We start from the raw sequence: 17,920 nt of genomic DNA, 5'->3' as shown, positions 1-17,920 counted from the left end.
ATACGGCCTCTGCATGCATGCGCCGGCGCCCGGAAGAAGCTAGCAAGCAAAAGTGTATAAAAGTGCATGTTTTTTATTTAATTCACGATTTTTTTTGAAAATACAAAAATAGTCCAAAAATTCTAAATGTTTTCATGATCAAACTAGAGATCAACAGCAACCCATTTTAATTAGTTTGGTCCAAAAAGCCTGAGCCAATATTTAATTAAAATTCTCCAAATAAGTCAACTTTTATAAATTCTAGCAATATTTAATGCCTCAAATAATTTCTAAAAATCTAGAAAAATTCACTAATATTGTTATAATGTGATATACTAATTTATAAAAATATTTTCATCCCTATGTTATTTGGTGAAAAAGTGAGTTCCTTTGTAATGCTTCGTTTATATGCATTTTTATCATTTCATGTGATATTCTCTTTTTAATTCAATTTGAATAAAAATAATGTAACATGCACAAAATTTTGGTTCTCATATTAATATTAAGCCTTTGTAATGCTCCATTTATATTTTTTTTATCATTTCATGCCAAATTATCTTTTTAATTCAATTTGAATAAAAAATTATTACATCAAAGGATGGATTGTGTAAATAAATGTGACAAGTTATGCTTGAAGGACAGCACATTAAGTTATATTAAGTGTTAGCTGCAATGGAACTGTTTGGACATTAATATAAATGAAATAGTTACAGAAGTTAGTTTTCCCATGACGTATGTTAAACACAAAAGGTAGTAGCACAAACTATCTTAAGAATGAAGTGATAGCCTAGTGAGAAGTAGGTGCTTGAATACTGCGAATCGTAGAGCAGAAAATAATTGTATGCTCATTTAATAAGATTTGCACAGGCTGAATTAATTATAAAAATGGATAAACAAATAAAATTGTCATCATAAATGTCCATCACAAAATGTGACAGAAGCAGTCTACCTCCATGCGATATCCCGCTCTTGATGCACACATTGCATGGTAATAAGTAGAGCATTTCCAGCACTGGGTGCAGGCACCATGCATCTGCTTGCATATAACGCATGTCTGGAGTTGACATGAAAGCATCACGTTAACAAAGATTAAGTGAGATTTGAACAAATAAGCACAGACAATAAAATCTTGCACAAAATTGAGAAAATACCAAATCAAAGTATTAACCTTCTTAAAGTACTCTACAGGGATGCTCAGTATGCCCATTGCTGGCTCCATTGTCGCATCAACTAGAAAAGAGACTTTAGGTTGAAACCAGGCGCATGTAACATGAACCCACAGTTGGTCAACATCTGTTGGCTTGAGAGCACCACCTGTGGTAATGCAAAAAGATGGTAAAAGTTTAATAGCATGAAACAGGGTAACAAACCAGACTGGTGAAAAAAGCAGATACCATCAAGCACTAGTAGAATATATCTAATAAAAGAACACAACTTGAGCATGGTGTGAGGAACAACAATAATATGAAATATCATTTGAAGATCCTACTGGTTGATGAAACTATGGAGCAAATGAACAAAGAAGGTAACACATCAAAATAAAAAAATAATACCTTTGACAGGACATGAAATGATAAAAAATGCATATAAATAGAGCATTACAAAGGCTTTAATATTAATCTGAGAACCAAAGTTTTGTGCATGTTTGAATTTTTTATTCAAATTGAATTAAAAAGATAATTTGGCATGAAATGATAAAAAAAAATATAAATGGAGCATTACAAAGGCTTAATATTAATATGAGAACCAAAATTTTGTGCATGTTACATTATTTTTATTCAAATTGAATTAAAAAGAGAATATCACATGAAATGATAAAAATGCATATAAACGAAGCATTACAAAGGAACTCACTTTTTCACCAAATAACATAGGGATGAAAATATTTTTATAAATTAGTATATCACATTATAACAATATTAGTGAATTTTTCTAGATTTTTAGAAATTATTTGAGGCATTAAATATTGCTAGAATTTATAAAAGTTGATTTATTTGGAGAATTTTAATTAAATATTGGCTCAGGCTTTTTGGACCAAACTAATTAAAATGGGTTGCTGGTGATCTCTAGTTTGATCATGAAAACATTTAAAATTTTTGGACTATTTTTGTATTTTCAAAAAAAATCGTGAATTAAATAAAAAACATGCACTTTTATACACTTTTGCTTGCTAGTTTCTTCCGCGCCGGCGCATGCATGCAGAGGCCGTATTCGGCAACTCAGTTGCCGAATACGGCACTGTTCTGTTCACCGTATTAGTTGCCGAATACGGTGAACAGTGCCGTATTCGGCAACTGAATTGCTGAAAATTGTGGGGCCGGGCTGTTTTCGGATTCTGAGTTACCGAAAGTCAGTTTTCGGCGTTTGAGGTTCCGAATACAGATGCTAAATTTGTAAATACGTCAACATGTTGTCTATTTTCGTAAATACTGCGATGTCTGTTGTCTAAAATCCCAAAATATCCCATAGCACTCATTTCACTCTTCGATTTTTTTTTTCCAATGACAGCAACATCCTATGTCCAATTTGCGAAGTCAATGAGCAGGAGCAATCAGTGTTTTACCGGTGATGGGCCATAAAGTTTCGGCCGAACACCTGTCCTTTATACTTACTCTGATAAAAAATACAAATTATTTGAGATATCAATTTTTATAAAAATATATTATATTAAATAGAAAGACTCATATATTACGAAATTATTTTATAATAAATCTAAGTATTACTAACCTTATGTGGTAAATCTACATAGATTTTTAACTATTGATAATCAAAACTAAAAATATTTGACTTCTATCTATAGTCGGAGGAAGTACATCATTCCGGTGAGCTATTTACACAGTTGATACAGTTAATGCAATGATGCACATCAATTTCAAAACCAGTAACAATCTAAACATAATCCAACCGCCTTCAGCAGCCATGTGGCCGTAAAGTTTTGTGCAGCAACATTACTCAGCTCGTGTCAGGTAGTTCCGTGTCAGCTTTCCGTCTCTGCTCAGCACAGTGCTCGAGCGCAGCGCGTGGGCTACAAGCCGAGCGGAGCAGTGTTGCTGCCCGACCAAGCGAAGGGCCACATGGGCCGGCTCTGCTCGAGCTACCCTGGGCGGCTAATCCGCCGGTTGGCCCCCATCTAAGCGCCCTCGGGTTGTCAGATCTCGGTGACAGCAGCCGGCGACCGCGGGACAGGCAAACGAGGGGTGCAGAGCGGCACCGGCGGGCCGGCAGCACGCGGGATCTCGTACCCGGTCGTTGGAATGGTGCGCGGGCATTCATTGTCAACATATACCGTAAGCAAATTTTATAGAATAATATTTTATAATTTTTTCTTTTATAATGATATATATCTATTCCCTTTCCCTTTATTTCAATCATTGAATTATTAGATAAAATGATATAGGTAAAGTCTCATGAGGATCTTTCTAAACAGAGTTCTATATAATTTATTTTCGCATATGCGTGTGTGGTGTCGGCACCCGTGGAAGTAAAATCTATACCTACGAAAGACCTACGTGAGATCCTCATCCAGCTACACATACTCTGATTCAAATGACTGGGCTGAAAAGGAGAGAGAGTGATGTGACACATATCATCACAGGGAAGGAGATCTTTCGTAGGATCCGATCCTATAGAATTTGCTTCTATCGCTCGTCAGTGAGGGTTATGACTAACGTACGGTACCGACGGTTGGGACGGTACTTGAACAGTTGAAAGCGTGGCTGCTATTGCGAGCGAGGGTGGTCTGTGAGCTGGGCGCATGGTTCGCAAATTGGACAAAGGACTGAAAACTGGGACGAAATGCGCAAAATGCGATAAAAAATTCAAAGAATTCAAGCAGATTCATTCCATCAAACTAAATTGATCAGGGGTAAAAAGCCTCAAATTGTCGGCTCGAAATGCTGCTAGTTTTCTCGATATTCGAACAAATTCTACCGATATGCAATCGTATTCTTCGTATTTCGATCAATATCATAAACCGTTCGAATTCTTCAAAAATTCTTCAATTTTCCCGATTTACCAACAGCATCCCTCGAATTTCACTGAAGTTAAACAAAAAAAATAAAAAAATAGCCCAACTTTTAAAATCAATAGCTAATTCATTTGAACTTCAAATCAAGTGAAACAAATTTTGTTGGTTTCCTTGTAACATGTTCTACATGATAAAGTATTTATACTCATGATAAAGGTGAATATTTTCTGTGAGAAAATGTATTTGCTAAACCTAGTTAAATGCATAGTTTATTATTTGATAATCCAAAAATCATGAAATTAATTTTGTTAGTCTTATTACATGATCCTATGTCTTTTAAAAATACATGAACTCATGAAATAGTTACCGTAATATGCAGGATTGTGTAAATATGTTGCAGCTATATTAATTCATAACTAACCCATCACACCTCCAAAATTAGTGAAACCACTTCTATTAGTTTACTTAAACAATGCTTTGTGTATGAAAAATAATGGTAGACATGAAAAAGTTAATTACAATGTTTTCTTAATATGTTCACTTTATGCTTGTGAACTTTGTAAAAATCATGGAGAAATTAATAAAACTCTAAATGAAGTGAAACTAATTTTATATATCCTCTTAGTGTACACCCTATACATAAAAATGTGTTTTTATATTAATATTTTCTTTAACGTGAACCCTACTAAATGAGCTGCACGCTTTTTAAAGCATACTTATTCTTTTTTTTTTCAAACTTTCTCCCTATTAAATATGATTCAAAGGACATTATTTTTGGATTTTTTTTTTACCCAAGGTCTTAAATCGTCTCTAGTATTTTTAGAATATTTTATAATTTTTTGAATTTTTTGAATTCAAATTTCGAAATTCGCTTGGTTTAGGAATTTGATGTGGTTCGAATTAGTCACATTTCGTGAATTTCAACCGATATTCGCCGTATTTGTGAACTCTGGTTGGGCGGCGGTTTGGACGTCCTGAATTCTTGGCTTGGTAGATCCCAAGGAGAAGCTAGTCGAAGAGATCATGTAAAGTTACACGTCTGAAATAGTCAGATTCTCGCATGAACAGAATCATACAAGGCGTGGATGGACCTCGTCGAACAAGCTGTCAACAGAAACCTTTGTGAGCATAGTCCTGCTAAACTGGAACATTTTTTTAGGTGGAGTTCCAGTTTCCAGCTTCTGCTTTAAGGTTAGATTTAAGATTGCTTGACCACTTTTCTACGGCTTTCTTTTGAAGCCCGAAGGAGAATGAGCCCGTCATGCACGAACTCATCCCATGAACAATTAGCTTACACCAGGCCCCAACGGCGGATCTTCAGGGGCGGGAGAGGAGGCTCAAGCCCCTTCTACCGGCTGCCACTCCCCTATAGTCTTCCTTCATTTTTTTTGTAAGAGAAAAAAAGAAGAAGAAGATGGAGATGACATGGAGGAGAAGAAGCAAGAAGATCAACCTTCTTCTGTGACTAGGCTGCATCTGTCACTGTTAGGTCCGGTCCAAAAATCTCATCTCCTTATATCCGAAGGCCATGAGCCCAACATTCCGTAAGCTGATACCAACAGACCCAATGCTAACCCCACATCTATTTCCGGCACGAGCTTACTAAATAGCCCAGTTCAAAAGTCAAAAGAAACCCAGCCCATCATCAGTCGACGGCCTTAACAAACACGTCCTTTGGACCAGCCCGCCGTATAGGCTTCGCAAAGGCCCTAAAAGCCCAACAACTCCGACGCCGACGCCGACGCCGACGCCAAAAAAAAAAAAAAAAACCGACTCCAAGGAAACCTCGCCTCCACAAATCCCCCACGCATCCCTCCCAATCTCCCGTCGCCCCCCGCCCCGATCCGCCGCCGCCATGGCCCGCTCGGAGCACCGCCTCGCGTCCGCCGTGGTGCGCCTCCCGGGCCGCTCCAGGGTTTCTGCGTCCCCCTCCCCACGCCGCCGCTCCCCCTCCCCGTCGCCCTCCCCGCGCCGCCACCGCCGCCGCGACCGCTCACCTAGCCCCTACCGCGACCGCCGCCGCCAGTGGTCGCCCTACCACCACGACCGCGGCCGGGACCGGGACCGGGTGCGGGACCGAGACCGGAACCCCCCCGTCCGCGAAGGCGGCGGCGGCGGGGCCTGGTCCGGCTCCGACGACGACGACGAGGACCTCAAGGGCCTCAGCTACTTCGAGTACCGCCGCCTCAAGCGCCAGAAGCTCCGCAAGAGTATGAAGCGGTGCATCTGGAATATCACGCCCAGCCCCCCTCGGGTCGACGGCGAAGAGGAGAACTACGGTTACAGCGATGAGGAGGAGGAGAAGGAATCCCCGAAGAAGAAGGGCTCGCAGGAGGGGAGCGATGGGGAGAGCAAGGATGCGTCGGAGTCCGAGTCTGGTGAGTCAGATAGCCGTTCCGAGTCCAGTGATTCCGAGGATTCTAGGAGGAAGAAGAAAGGGAGGAAGAGCAGTAGTCGCCGTAGCAGCAAGAGAAGCCGTCGTCGCCATCGTCGCCGTTCATATGATTCTGACAGTGGGAGTGATAGTGAGAGCAACGATGATTCTGAGGGCTCTTATGATTCTGAGGACTCTAGGGATAGGAGGAGCAAGAAGAGGTCGCGGAGGCACAGGAAGTCTAAGAGGAGGGGTAGGAGCTCAGGGAGGACGAAGAGGAAGAACCAGGATACGGCCTCCGAACAAAGCTCTGAGGAGGAAGAGGAGCATTCTGGTTCTAGCCCAAGGGACAGTAAGAAAAAGAGTAAGAGCTCGAAGAGGAAGAGGAGCAAGCGGTCTGACTCCGAAGAATCAATCCCTTATGATGCCAATGCTGATGCAAAGGAAGTTGATGAAACAATGGAGCAGGAGATTGACCCGGAAGCTATCAAGTTCAAGGAAATGCTCGAGGCCCAGAAGAAGGCTGCCCTGGAGAATGAGATGCCTGTTGGACCAATGCCACTTCCTCGCGCAGAAGGGCATATCAGCTACGGTGGTGCGCTGAGGCCTGGAGAAGGTGATGCTATTGCACAGTATGTTCAGCAAGGGAAGCGTATCCCACGACGTGGTGAGGTCGGTCTGTCTGCAGATGAGATTCAGAAGTTTGAGGATTTGGGGTATGTGATGAGTGGCAGTAGACACCAGAGGATGAATGCTATCCGTATCAGGAAGGAAAATCAGGTTTACAGCGCTGAGGATAAGAGGGCACTGGCCATGTTTAACTATGAGGAGAAATCGAAGAGAGAGCACAAGGTTATGGCTGACTTGCAGCGCTTGGTTCAGAGAACCATTGGCCATGACGTGGGACCTTCACATGATCCTTTTGCTACTGCAGATGGCTGAGTAATGATTTCTGGATCTTATATAATGAATGGTCATCTGTATTCGTTATGCACTCTTTACCTGTTTGTGATTCCTACAATGTAATTAGTGATGTCGAGCTTGCCTAGTTGTGCCGCAAATCTCTTATGCTGATATTGCACGTGAACTGTAGTAAACAAGAGCTTATTGTTAGCTTGTATTTTGTATTGGCAATACTTTATTATGATGATTACTATCCTTCCGTGTGCTTATGTTTGCTGTTATGTTTTTCAAGCTGCTTCATTTGTAGCAAGATTCATGGGATATAGTCCAGTTCATTTGAGTATAGATTTTACATGATCAAGGATACAAAAAGGATTATTTCAACGTCTATACAAAAAATTGTTGTTATAAGACCATCAAAGTATGCATGTGATCATCATGTGGCCATGACTGGCATTGACAGAGTAGCTTGTATCATTGTTTTGCCATATGCACTAAGCCACTAATGGGTTTTAGTATCTACAGTTTAAACAAACAATGAAAAGAAACAATTGCATCAGACTTCCCACTGATTGAAATCGTTATGGAATCACCTGGTGAGAAAAGTTGGAAATGCCTTCCCATGTTGTTTCCTTGTGAATCAGATAGATGGATGTGCTTGTGTATGAGATCAGATACCGAGCTGCCATAGGTATATTGCTTTATTTGAACTGCTACATGAGCTGCCATAGGTATATTGCTTTATTTGAACTGCTACATGCCATCTTTGACTACACATTGTAAATCGCTTCAACTTCATTTTGCGACAAATTTTGCACATCCTGATATTCATTTAGCTTTAAGTTTGCAATTTCGATATTGCATTCTGGAAGGTGGATCTGGCACTCTTGTTTTTCACACTGATGATTATGAACTTAAGAGGAAACTTCATACACTGACTTAAATAAGTTTGTACTCAGTAATGTGCAGTTCTAGTGCTTTTATAATGGGTGGTTGTTAACTGTTATCAGTTGATAGTTTGGTTTGGACATGTATAATTTTTCATGATGAATTAGGTAGCAGGAAATTTCATTTGTACCATCAAACTTGAGCTGGTACCCAATAATACCATCAAAACGGCCCCCATTCCATCCATACCATCGCAGCTTCCAAAATCTCCCATCCATACCATCGCAGCCAACTTCTCACCCTCACAGACGTCTAGCGTCGTTTACTGGGACCAAACTACCCCTCCCGTTCGTTCTTCTCCCAACTCGCCCTTTCGGCCCTTCTTGTCATGCATAGAGGAAGGCGGGAGCCGCCCGAAGCCTCCTGCCCGAAGCAAATTGGCGCCAAGCTCGCGCCAATCTCCTACCTTCTTCTCCCTCTTTGTCCCCACCCCTCCCGTTCGTTCTTCGCCCAACTCGCCCCTCCGGCTGCTGCCACCCGTGCTCCAGGAGTCACTCGCCCCCAAGGACGACGCCTCCGCCGAAGTTGAAGAATGGTTGATCTGGAAAAAAACCGTGAAGGGTAAGTGGTCTCACGTTCCCAGTCCTTCTCTTGCTGCACATGCGGCCAGGACATGGCTTCAGTGGTGAGGCAAAGGAAGCCCAGGAGTTACAATTTATCCTCTCTTTATTCCCAGTTGTTTTTCCTTGTTTCCATCGTGTAGCATTTTTCTTTCTTTTTACCTCTGGCCAGTGATCCCCTGGCCGCTAGCCCAGGTTCAGTTTTGGCTGGCTGTGGCATCTGAACTTTGTATCATTCTTCTCTTCTAACAGAATAGGCAGTGCTCCTGCCAGTTTCCATCAAAAAAATAGTTTAGTCATGTTGATAGTTAAACAATGTTGTATTACAGGGTCGCAGATTATAGCTTGTTTATTGAGATGCAATCATATATGAGGAAGGATGTGAAGGCATATTGCAAAGGGAGAAAATGGGACACGGTAGTTGATAGCAGGATATTTACACTCAATTGTCTGTTGAAAGAGATTGGCTTGTTTTACCAATGGGGAACAAATCAGAAAGCCAACATATGTCATCTTAATGGCTTAGGTCAATTCATAAATCTGACCACAGATGCTGAGCTAGCTGAGTTAGTTGAGTCTTGTTCGATGTCAAGGCAGCTAAGCTTTTTTGTGGATGTGGTGGACTGTCAAAGTTCTGAAAATGAAGCACCACTAGCACAAAATTCAAACACCAACCCAACCAATCAAGTGAAGAACAAATCAGCATGGCAAGCAATGTTTTGGGATGATAATACTGCTGGTGCTATTGTTGAGATAGACCTGGATGAAGATGAGCCAATTGGTGTTGAGGAGGAACATCTGTACGGAGTTGTTGACCCACCGTTGCCCCTCCCCCCTAGTGAGACCTTTTTCCTAGATGTCCCTAATGACCATGACCCCGCTGCTGTATCAGATGAGGAGCTTCCTCAAGATGAGGAAGGTGATGTTGTTCCTGAGTATGTGCATGACAGAGAGGACCCAACTTTTGAAATTGATGCCACATTTGCTGACAGTGATACATTCAAGCTTGCTATAAGGCAGCATGCCATTAAGCGTGAATTTGAGGTCGATGTTATCTATAGCGATCGAAAAAGGTACAAGGCAAAATGTTGTAGCAGTGACGATTGTCAATGGTTCATTCATGCAAAAAAGCTGAAAGATTGCCTAACCTTCAAGGTACTTATGCTTCTGTCTTTTCATTTACTCATGGTACTGTTTGTATGTACTCTAACGGCTTTGCTTTTCTTGCAGATCATGAATATTGGAGATGAACATACATGTATGTCCACAAGCAAGATTACCGGCAAGATGGCTTCACAGGCTTGGATTGCAGATAGGGGGAAAGACATACTGATCGAAGAACCAAACATTGGATCTAGGAAGCTACAAGAAAGGTTGGAAAAGAAGTACAATGTGCAATTGGGATATGGGAAAGTGTGGAATGGGAGGCAAAAGGCTCTGGATAGCATCCATGGATCATGGAATGATAGTTTTAAAGGGCTTTGGAGATTCAAGGCAGCAGTGGAAAGAGCCAACCCAGGTAGCTTTGTTGACATCGATGTTAAGACTCACAATGGGAAGTTGGTCTTCAATAGGTTGTTTGTGGCCCTCAAGCCGTGCATTGATGGATTCTTGAAAGGGTGCAGGCCATATCTGGGATGTGACTCAACTTTTTTGAATGGGAGGTACACAGGTCAGCTTGCTGCAGCTACTGCAATCGATGGCCATAACTGGTTGTTCCCGGTGGCTTATGGGGTGTTTGACAAGGAGACACTCGATAACTGGGAATGGTTTATGCAAAGACTAAAACATGCAATTGGTACACCTCCTGGTTTGGTGATACACACTGATGCTGGAAAGGGACTTGAGTCTGCTGTTAGCAAGGTCTTCAATATTGGTGTTGAGCATAGGGAGTGCTTTAAGCATCTTGTTGGGAATTTCAAGAAGAAATATAGGGGTCACATAATTGACAAGAACATGTGGCCGGCTGCATGGACCTATGTACCTGAAAAGCACCAAAGCTTAATGGCTGAGATTGGAACAGCATGCTCTGCTGCTGTTGCCTTTCTAAATAAAAATCACAAACTTTTGTGGACAAGGAGCAAATTTTCAGAGCTGTCCAAGGTTGAGTATGTGTGCAATAACATTGCTGAATCTTTCAATAATTGGATCAAGGATATAAAGGGGCTACAACTTGATGATTTAGTCGACAAGATAAGGCAGATGATAATGGTTCGGATGTCCAGCAGAAAGATGATAGCAGATAGGTTGCAAGGTAACATTTTACCTAGTGTGGTGAAGGCTCTCCATGCCAAGAGTAGGAGCCTGAGGTATGAAATCTTTAGGAGTGGAGACAATGCTGAGGTAGCAGGGATTGACCCTAGAACTAACAAACCATGGAGGTATGCTGTATTGCTCAACGAACGTCAATGTTCATGTCGGCAGTGGCAGGTTTCTGGGAAGCCTTGCCTCCATGCAATTGCTTTCATATCCTCCATTTGGAGGCTGAAAATAGAAAACTACGTACATGAATACTTCTCGGTTGCTAGATTCAAAATGGCATATGAGAGTTCTATCATTCCTTTGGGAGACAAGGAGCAATGGCCTCAAGTTGACATGGGTTTCCAAGTGCTCCCTCCCAAGCTTGGAAGATCAGCAGGAAGGCCCAGAGTTACTAGGATTAAGTCGTCTGGTGACACCAGCACAAAGTCAAACCAATGTGGTAGATGCAAGGGATTTGGTCACTACAAGAGCAAATGCAAGGAGCCTGAGTGGCAAGAGGGAGACAACCTTCCAGTTGCAGCACGAACTACTAAGAAAAGGCAAGCTGCATTACTGTCCAAGTATTTGTTCAATAAAAATTCAGTTCCATTCTAAATGAATTTTTCTTTTAATTTTCAGGAAAAGAAAGGCACCTGCGGTTATTATTTCCTCGTCCCAGCCAGATGTGGCAAGCACTGAATATGTTGATCTGCATTTGTCAAGTGCTCAAGCACTGAACTGATGTAATTGAGAGTGATTTATGTACTCAGAGATGTAATATGTTGCATCCCCTGCTAGCTGATGTCATTGAACTAAGGATTGGTAATCATTAAGTTGTTTTGGACCTCCCGAACAGGTCATTTGCTTACATGTTGCCCGATTTCTGAAGTATGATTTCTGAATTATGCATTCTTTTGTTACATTCTTCCTGATGGAATGAGCCACATCGATTCACATACATGCAAAGAGGTTCGGTACATATGCTGCTGGGAAAATTCTGTACAAATGCTTCAATTACATGGTTCTGTACACATGTTTCATGCAGTACAAATGATTCAATTACATGGTTCTGTACACATGTTTCCTGCATTCAATTTGTACAAAATGCTAACTATGCCCTCTGCACTGGACATTTACACCAACCTCCAAATGAGGCAGCAACTGCCACAGAGCCAGCAACAGATATAGCCCTTTCTGAAGCGAGAAGATTTCATGTCCTCTTCCTCTTGCGATACAGGTTTATCAGCCACACAGGCAGAGAGAAGCGCGTAGAGCAATGCCATCTTCCGGTGATTGTCAGCAGGAACGTAATCTAAGGACAACTTGTCAACTCCAAGCAAGTTCTCAGAAGAGCCTGCTTTTGAGGATTCAGCCGTTTCGGAGGTACAAGTCGTGGGATCTTGACTGTCCTCTTCATTTGTCTCATTTGATACTGCGTCATAGAAGTTGAGCATCATTTTACAGAAGTCATCAGCTGACAAATTTCTTAACAAATTGATGGGGTGGACCAAGCGAGAGCGAACGGAGTGCACCTGAAGACGGGGCGGAGGAGGCCGCGGGAGTCGTGCGTCCAGAACTCGGTGTCGGAGGCAGCATCCCCGACGCTGCTGCTGGCGCTACTAGCGCGCTCCTCGTCGTCGCCGGGGGAGCCGCCGAGGGGGGCGGACTGGTGGATTTGCGCTTGGCGGAGCGCGAGCGCCAGCAACGCCCCCGCTGCATAGCGCTGCGTCGGCGTCGTCGCCATCGGCACCAATTGCTTCGGGGCGACACACACGGCAAGCGGGTGGCAGCGGCAGGACCGGGTGGCAACAGCTGGAGGCCATGGATGCGTGACAGGAAGGGGCGAGTTGGGTGAAGAACGAACGGGAGGGGTAGTTTGGTCCCAGTAAACGACGCTAGATGTCTGTGAGGGTGAGGAGTTGGCTGCGATGGTATGGATGGGAGATTTTGGAAGCTGCGATGGTATGGATGGAAGGGGGGCCATTTTGATGGTATTATTGGGTACCAGCTCAAGTTTGATGGTACAAATGAAATTTCCTGATTAGGTAGTGTTTGGTTGAGGAATGCAATTGTAAACGTAAATGGTATCAGATACTATTGGGAATGGAAACAATGTGAAGTAATACCGGTTTTGTTTGGTACACCTACGTAGTAGAATCAGAAACCGCCATCAGGAGAAGGTGGGTGCGTTGGCGGGGACATTCCCCGTGGTGGTGCTTTGCCATGGTGGCATCAGGTAGGACGGGAAGGTGGCAGCAGTCCAGTAGGCACTGATCGCGCTGGGCTGTGGTGGCGACGCCGCTGGTGACTAGGTCCGGCCTCGTCGACTTGGCCAGTGGATACAGGAGAAGGGATTCTGGCGTTGTTGTGCGTATGAGCGGAGTTCTTCGTGTTGCGTGTGTGGGATGCGGTATCCGTTTACACCTAGAGTTCGGCAGGATCAAGTTCCTAAAGGGCTGTTAATGGATCTCACGGGATCTATTTATGTGCCTATCGAAACAAACGGAAGTAACATATTTCATTACCAACGTGATCAGATTACGAGGAGAAATTGCCGAACCAACAACCACCTTAGTTCGATCAACTATGGACATACACCATGTCCCGTTCTGCATGACTAGCATTATTGATCAGCACACTTCTGATTCAGCACCAAAAATCGATTTTTCCATCCCACCTGGTATATGTGCCTGTAAGGTCAGGCGACAGACTTAACGTGTTTAAACTTTTTTTTTTCTTGGCACAACTATTGTTGGCACATATGTTCTTTGAATTATAAATCGTTGGCACATATAAAAGCCGCATTTGTGCACAAGCACGGTTCTCCTTGTCCAGGTGTTCACTTTTTAGTTTGCTCGCTGCTGTCTAATATTCATGTTCATGTAATCATAGTATCTTGTACTGTATTATCATAGCTCGGTATCTAAGTCCGTTGTTGCCGGTTGAGCCAGTTTTATCAGCGATGTCATGGCCTCATGGGTACACGCAGTTGATGGGCACAAGCAGCACAACACAACCAAATCCCACATCTCTCAACAGCCTAGGTAGCTGTCAAAATTAGGTTCTATATATATAAGAAAAGACACTTATAAAAATAAGTTAGGAATAACAGGCCACGCCACCGTGAGATGTGAGATATGAGAAATAACTCAAATTAGAAGGAAAAAACCCAATAAATAGAGGAGGGATTCACGGTGGTTGTGGAGGATTGGAGGCAGCGCACCTATTCAATGTAAACAACGGATTTATTCTCGGGAATTTGCAAAGAAATCGGTTGTCACAAGGAGAATCGAGATAGGATTAATGCTACCTTCTACGATTGTGTGCCGGACTCACCGTGCAAGGAGCTGAGGTGGTTGTCCCACACACGCCGCCGACAGCTTGATGCTCGGTGCTACCGTGTACTTGAACTGCTCGATGCTCACCCTGGCGCCACAGCTCTCCATCTCCATGGGCCCGCGCAGGCACGCAGCAACGTTGTGCTCGTCGCCGTCAAGACTCGAGCACAGGCACGAAGGAGGTGGACCTGAACCATAGGACAAAAGTAGGGACTTGAGACTTGAGAGACGCGACGCCACGATGGCCGATAGGTGGGTGACGGCGCCGGTCTTTAGCTCTTGCAGTCTACGTGTTGGCCTCGTAGGGAAATTGGTCTCAGAGAGGCGCCTGTGTGTGAGAGAGATTGAGTCAGAGTTAACGATGCATATGTGATGCAACTGATTTACTCGGTGTATGACAATCATCCCCGCTTCCAAAACTAAGGCGTGACATGAAACATGTGTCTTTTTTTATTTTCTAGTTGTCCTTGGATCCAGAAAAGGAACAATCAAATGTCCCAATATTTTCAGGGAGATCTGGGACTGGAGGCCCTGCCTCCGGTACGGGCCTGGAAGAGAGTGAGCCATGTCGTGATATTGAAACTCAAAAGAAGTTGCCATTCTTCTGATCAAGCCAAGATGACCGACTCACAAATAAATTTGCGCACATGAGGAACACACCAAACTCCATTTGTTTTGCTTGCACAAATCGCACGAGTACTTCTGTACTGTACTTGTATGTAGGTAGTAGCAAGCTGTAGTGATCCTCAAGGACAATCAATGGCCAAAAGGAAAGCAACCACACGATCCATCAGCGCAGCCGCCTCGCGGCTGCCGTGTTTGGGGACGAAGAAGCTGTGCCCCTCGCCCTCCGACTCGAACCAGTGCACATCGCCGCGCCAGCCGCTGGCCCGCACAGCGTCGCGGTACGCCCGCCCCCTCGGCGCCCTCGGGTCCTCCGACGCCGTACAGACCAGCAGCCTCTCGCCTGCCAGCTTCGCCAGGCTCGGCGCATGTGCCGCCATCGGGTTAATCCTTGGGTCGTCCAACAAGCCCCTCGCGCCGGGGAAGATGGCCCCCACCTCTTCTTGTTAGCTTGCCAGAACTCTTCCGCCTCGGTTTCCATCTTCTGTTCACCGGCGAAGGAAGGGTGGAGCAGGATCACGCCTTCTACGCGTGGTGGTTCCACGGCGTGCAAGCTGCTCACGCCCGCGGCGATGGCCATGTTGTGGGCGATGTTCGCGCCGGCGCTGATGCCGGCCAAGAACACGCGCCCGAGGTCGCCGTGGCTGGATAGCCACGGGTCCGTGCCGGAAACCGCCCAGTTGAGCGCGGCCCATGAGTCGTCGTAGGCAGCAGGGAGCGAGTGCTCGGGCGCGAGGCGGTAATCGACGGAGACAGCGACGACGCGGGCGCTGGCGACTAGAGAGTTCACGTAGCGGTGGCAGCTAGGACAACCGGGTGAGCCGACGACGAAGTAGCCGCCGTGGAAGAAGACGAGGATCGGGAGCATCGTCGTGGCGCTGTTGTCGGACTCGCACGACGGGGCCGCCTCGATGGCTGGCAGGTAGAGCCGCCCGGCGACGCCGGTGGCAGCGTCGATGATGACGTCTTTGGAGGTGACCCTGGTGTCCGCGTCGAAGCCGGCGGGAACCCTGTCCATGCCGCCGGTACGCTCGGCGTGACCGTCACTGTGTAGCCGGAAGCTATCGCACTCGAAAAAGATCTCTGTGCTGCCGGAATCCATTCCCAGCGTCTAGCAAATACTCGACCGTACCAAAGTGCTCGGTGGCGGGCAGCAGATTAGCAGGACGTGAGGCCGTGAAGATTTTTGGGTTATGCTTTGCAGCAGCAGCGGTGCTGAATTCAATCAGATTATGCTTCCATCAAATCTCCAATTACTTTCACACCCCAGCGTTTTCAAAGCACGCTATTCTCGTGATGCTCCACTTGACGTTGGAATTGCTTCTTGTCTTGTTTTCTTCCCATTGCGCTCGCGTGCAACTTCGGTGCATTACAACGAAAGCAGGGCCGGCACATAGGACGTACGACTGAGCTCTCAATGTGGTTGTCACGTCCTGTGCTCAATCATTTGTGTTAGATAATGGGGAAAAAAAATCATGAGATGCACACAGCACCACTGCGCCCATTCGTGCGCTGCTAGCTTCACAGGCTGCTCCAGCCAAGATTAGTAGCACGATCCAAATGCATACAAAAAGGGTACTAAATTTTATTTTATTTATCACGTGTAGGATGCAAGTTTTGATTATTTTTTTTTAGTTATTGAGTCAACTCAAAACTCACTCAGTTGAACTAAATATATAATTGAAAAAGTAGCTACAAAGTTTTGTCCGCAAAATCCTGATTTGCAGCACTGTTAATGCTATTTAATAACTGAAATGATACTAAGACTCTAATCTTGAGAAAAGTACTGAAAACTTGAAAAGTGTTGCTGTGTTTTCTTGAACTACATAAAACATGTGTTACTGTTGAACTTAATCAGCTGAAATACCTGAAGTTCCCCTAGAGATTTTCAAGATTCCACATATAAGGTTCGATATATACATAACAGTCAGATAAACAACCTGTTATATTATCTTGATTTTCCGCATTCGTAGATAAAGCTAGTAATTTCGAATGCAACTTTAACGGATTAAATGAAAAATTTTAATTATGAAATAACCTTTGAAATACATTAACTTATCTAAATTACCATGTTATTTGCAAACATGTAAGTCAAAAAACTTCATGCCGACTAAAAATGTTTCCATCTATCATGATTTTTTTAATATTTGAATAAATAATGATGGAGGACTGAAAAACGTACCGTGGTCAGTGCTAGTTAGAAATCTCGAGACATCGTATAGTTGCAACTCTGGCCCTCGTGCCAAATAATAAGCCTAAACAAACATATCCCTCTCCGTGCATTACTTGAACAGAGAATATCAAGCTAAACCGCTTCAGGGGGCAATCATAACAAGATCAGTTAAAGCAAAACTTCACAACTTCACATCATTGAAATTTTAGTTGATTAAAAATGAGAGTAGATTATTTTCAAGAAAGAGAATGCATAGTCAAGATCTGACCGAATCAATGGAAGGAACTCTATGGTGGACGAATCACCGGAGAACTAGTTCTCTGAAGGTCTTACCGACATAGATTAGAATGTACTTTCGGATTCCATCTTCATGGCGATAGTCTACCAAGAGGGAGGAGTTCAACCTGAAAGCAAACAGGGCATGATGTCACTTAAGCACCGGCATGCCCTAGCTTACTTGGTAGAAATTGCAAGGCATTGGTAGGAACTTATTGACTCTATGTTCTTAAAACATTTATAAAACCATGCTTCCTAAATTTTGGACGTCCGAAATTTAGGAGTGTGAATCAAGCGATAGGGTTAGTGGCGGTGGATTCCTGACGGGTGGTAGGTTTAGAGGAAGGTAAGCGGAGGCAATCCAGCCTGGTGGAGGAGGTGGACGCACGGATAGAGCTACGAGGATGCCGCCAGCCTCAGGCGGTGGAGGATGGCTGGTGGGCGGTGCCAGGACGGGGTGAGCGGAGACGGCCCGACAGAGCCATGTTAGTGCGGTGGCAGGAATGCCGCTAGAGACGGGTGAAGGCGAGCAGGAGG

General features: G+C 44.2%; 2 protein-coding genes, 1 long non-coding RNA gene and 1 pseudogene across 3 annotated transcripts; 1 reads left to right on the top strand and 3 right to left on the bottom strand.

Moving 5' to 3' along the window:
- Window positions 1–875: 875 nt before the first annotated feature.
- On the bottom strand, window positions 876–1,546 carry LOC133901336 (uncharacterized). The gene is made up of 3 exons (XR_009906709.1): window positions 1,533–1,546; window positions 1,148–1,293; window positions 876–1,033 (listed from the first exon to the last, which is right to left on the bottom strand). It is a non-coding gene; the product is annotated as an uncharacterized LOC133901336 (long non-coding RNA).
- A 4,177-nt stretch (window positions 1,547–5,723) lies between these two features.
- LOC133901685 (uncharacterized) lies at window positions 5,724–7,492 on the top strand. The gene has a single exon (XM_062343127.1). The coding sequence runs from the start codon at window positions 5,802–5,804 to the stop codon at window positions 7,260–7,262; it is 1,461 nt and encodes a 486-aa protein (XP_062199111.1). The 5' UTR covers window positions 5,724–5,801; the 3' UTR covers window positions 7,263–7,492.
- A 4,601-nt stretch (window positions 7,493–12,093) lies between these two features.
- On the bottom strand, window positions 12,094–13,011 carry LOC133902417 (uncharacterized). The gene is made up of 2 exons (XM_062344000.1): window positions 12,505–13,011; window positions 12,094–12,404 (listed from the first exon to the last, which is right to left on the bottom strand). Exons 1-2 carry the CDS (start codon window positions 12,954–12,956, stop codon window positions 12,395–12,397), a joined length of 462 nt encoding a protein of 153 aa, XP_062199984.1. The 5' UTR covers window positions 12,957–13,011; the 3' UTR covers window positions 12,094–12,394.
- Window positions 13,012–14,966: 1,955 nt separating this feature from the next.
- Window positions 14,967–16,393, bottom strand: LOC133901189 (tuliposide A-converting enzyme b3, amyloplastic-like; annotated as a pseudogene).
- Window positions 16,394–17,920: the final 1,527 nt, after the last annotated feature.

Source organism: Phragmites australis, chromosome 20 (genome assembly GCF_958298935.1).
Source record: "Phragmites australis chromosome 20, lpPhrAust1.1, whole genome shotgun sequence".
Classification (NCBI taxonomy): domain Eukaryota; kingdom Viridiplantae; phylum Streptophyta; class Magnoliopsida; order Poales; family Poaceae; genus Phragmites; species Phragmites australis.
The sequence above is the reverse complement of the archived record's forward strand: the minus strand, read 5'-3'. Positions and strand labels throughout refer to the sequence as shown.

What these genes read in the sequence shown, in the direction of transcription:
- LOC133901685 (XM_062343127.1), top strand. Translation starts at nt 5,802, where the DNA reads ATGGCCCGCTCGGAGCACCGCCTCGCGTCCGCCGTGGTGCGCCTCCCG.
- LOC133902417 (XM_062344000.1), bottom strand. Translation starts at nt 12,956, where the DNA reads ATGGCCCCCCTTCCATCCATACCATCGCAGCTTCCAAAATCTCCCATC.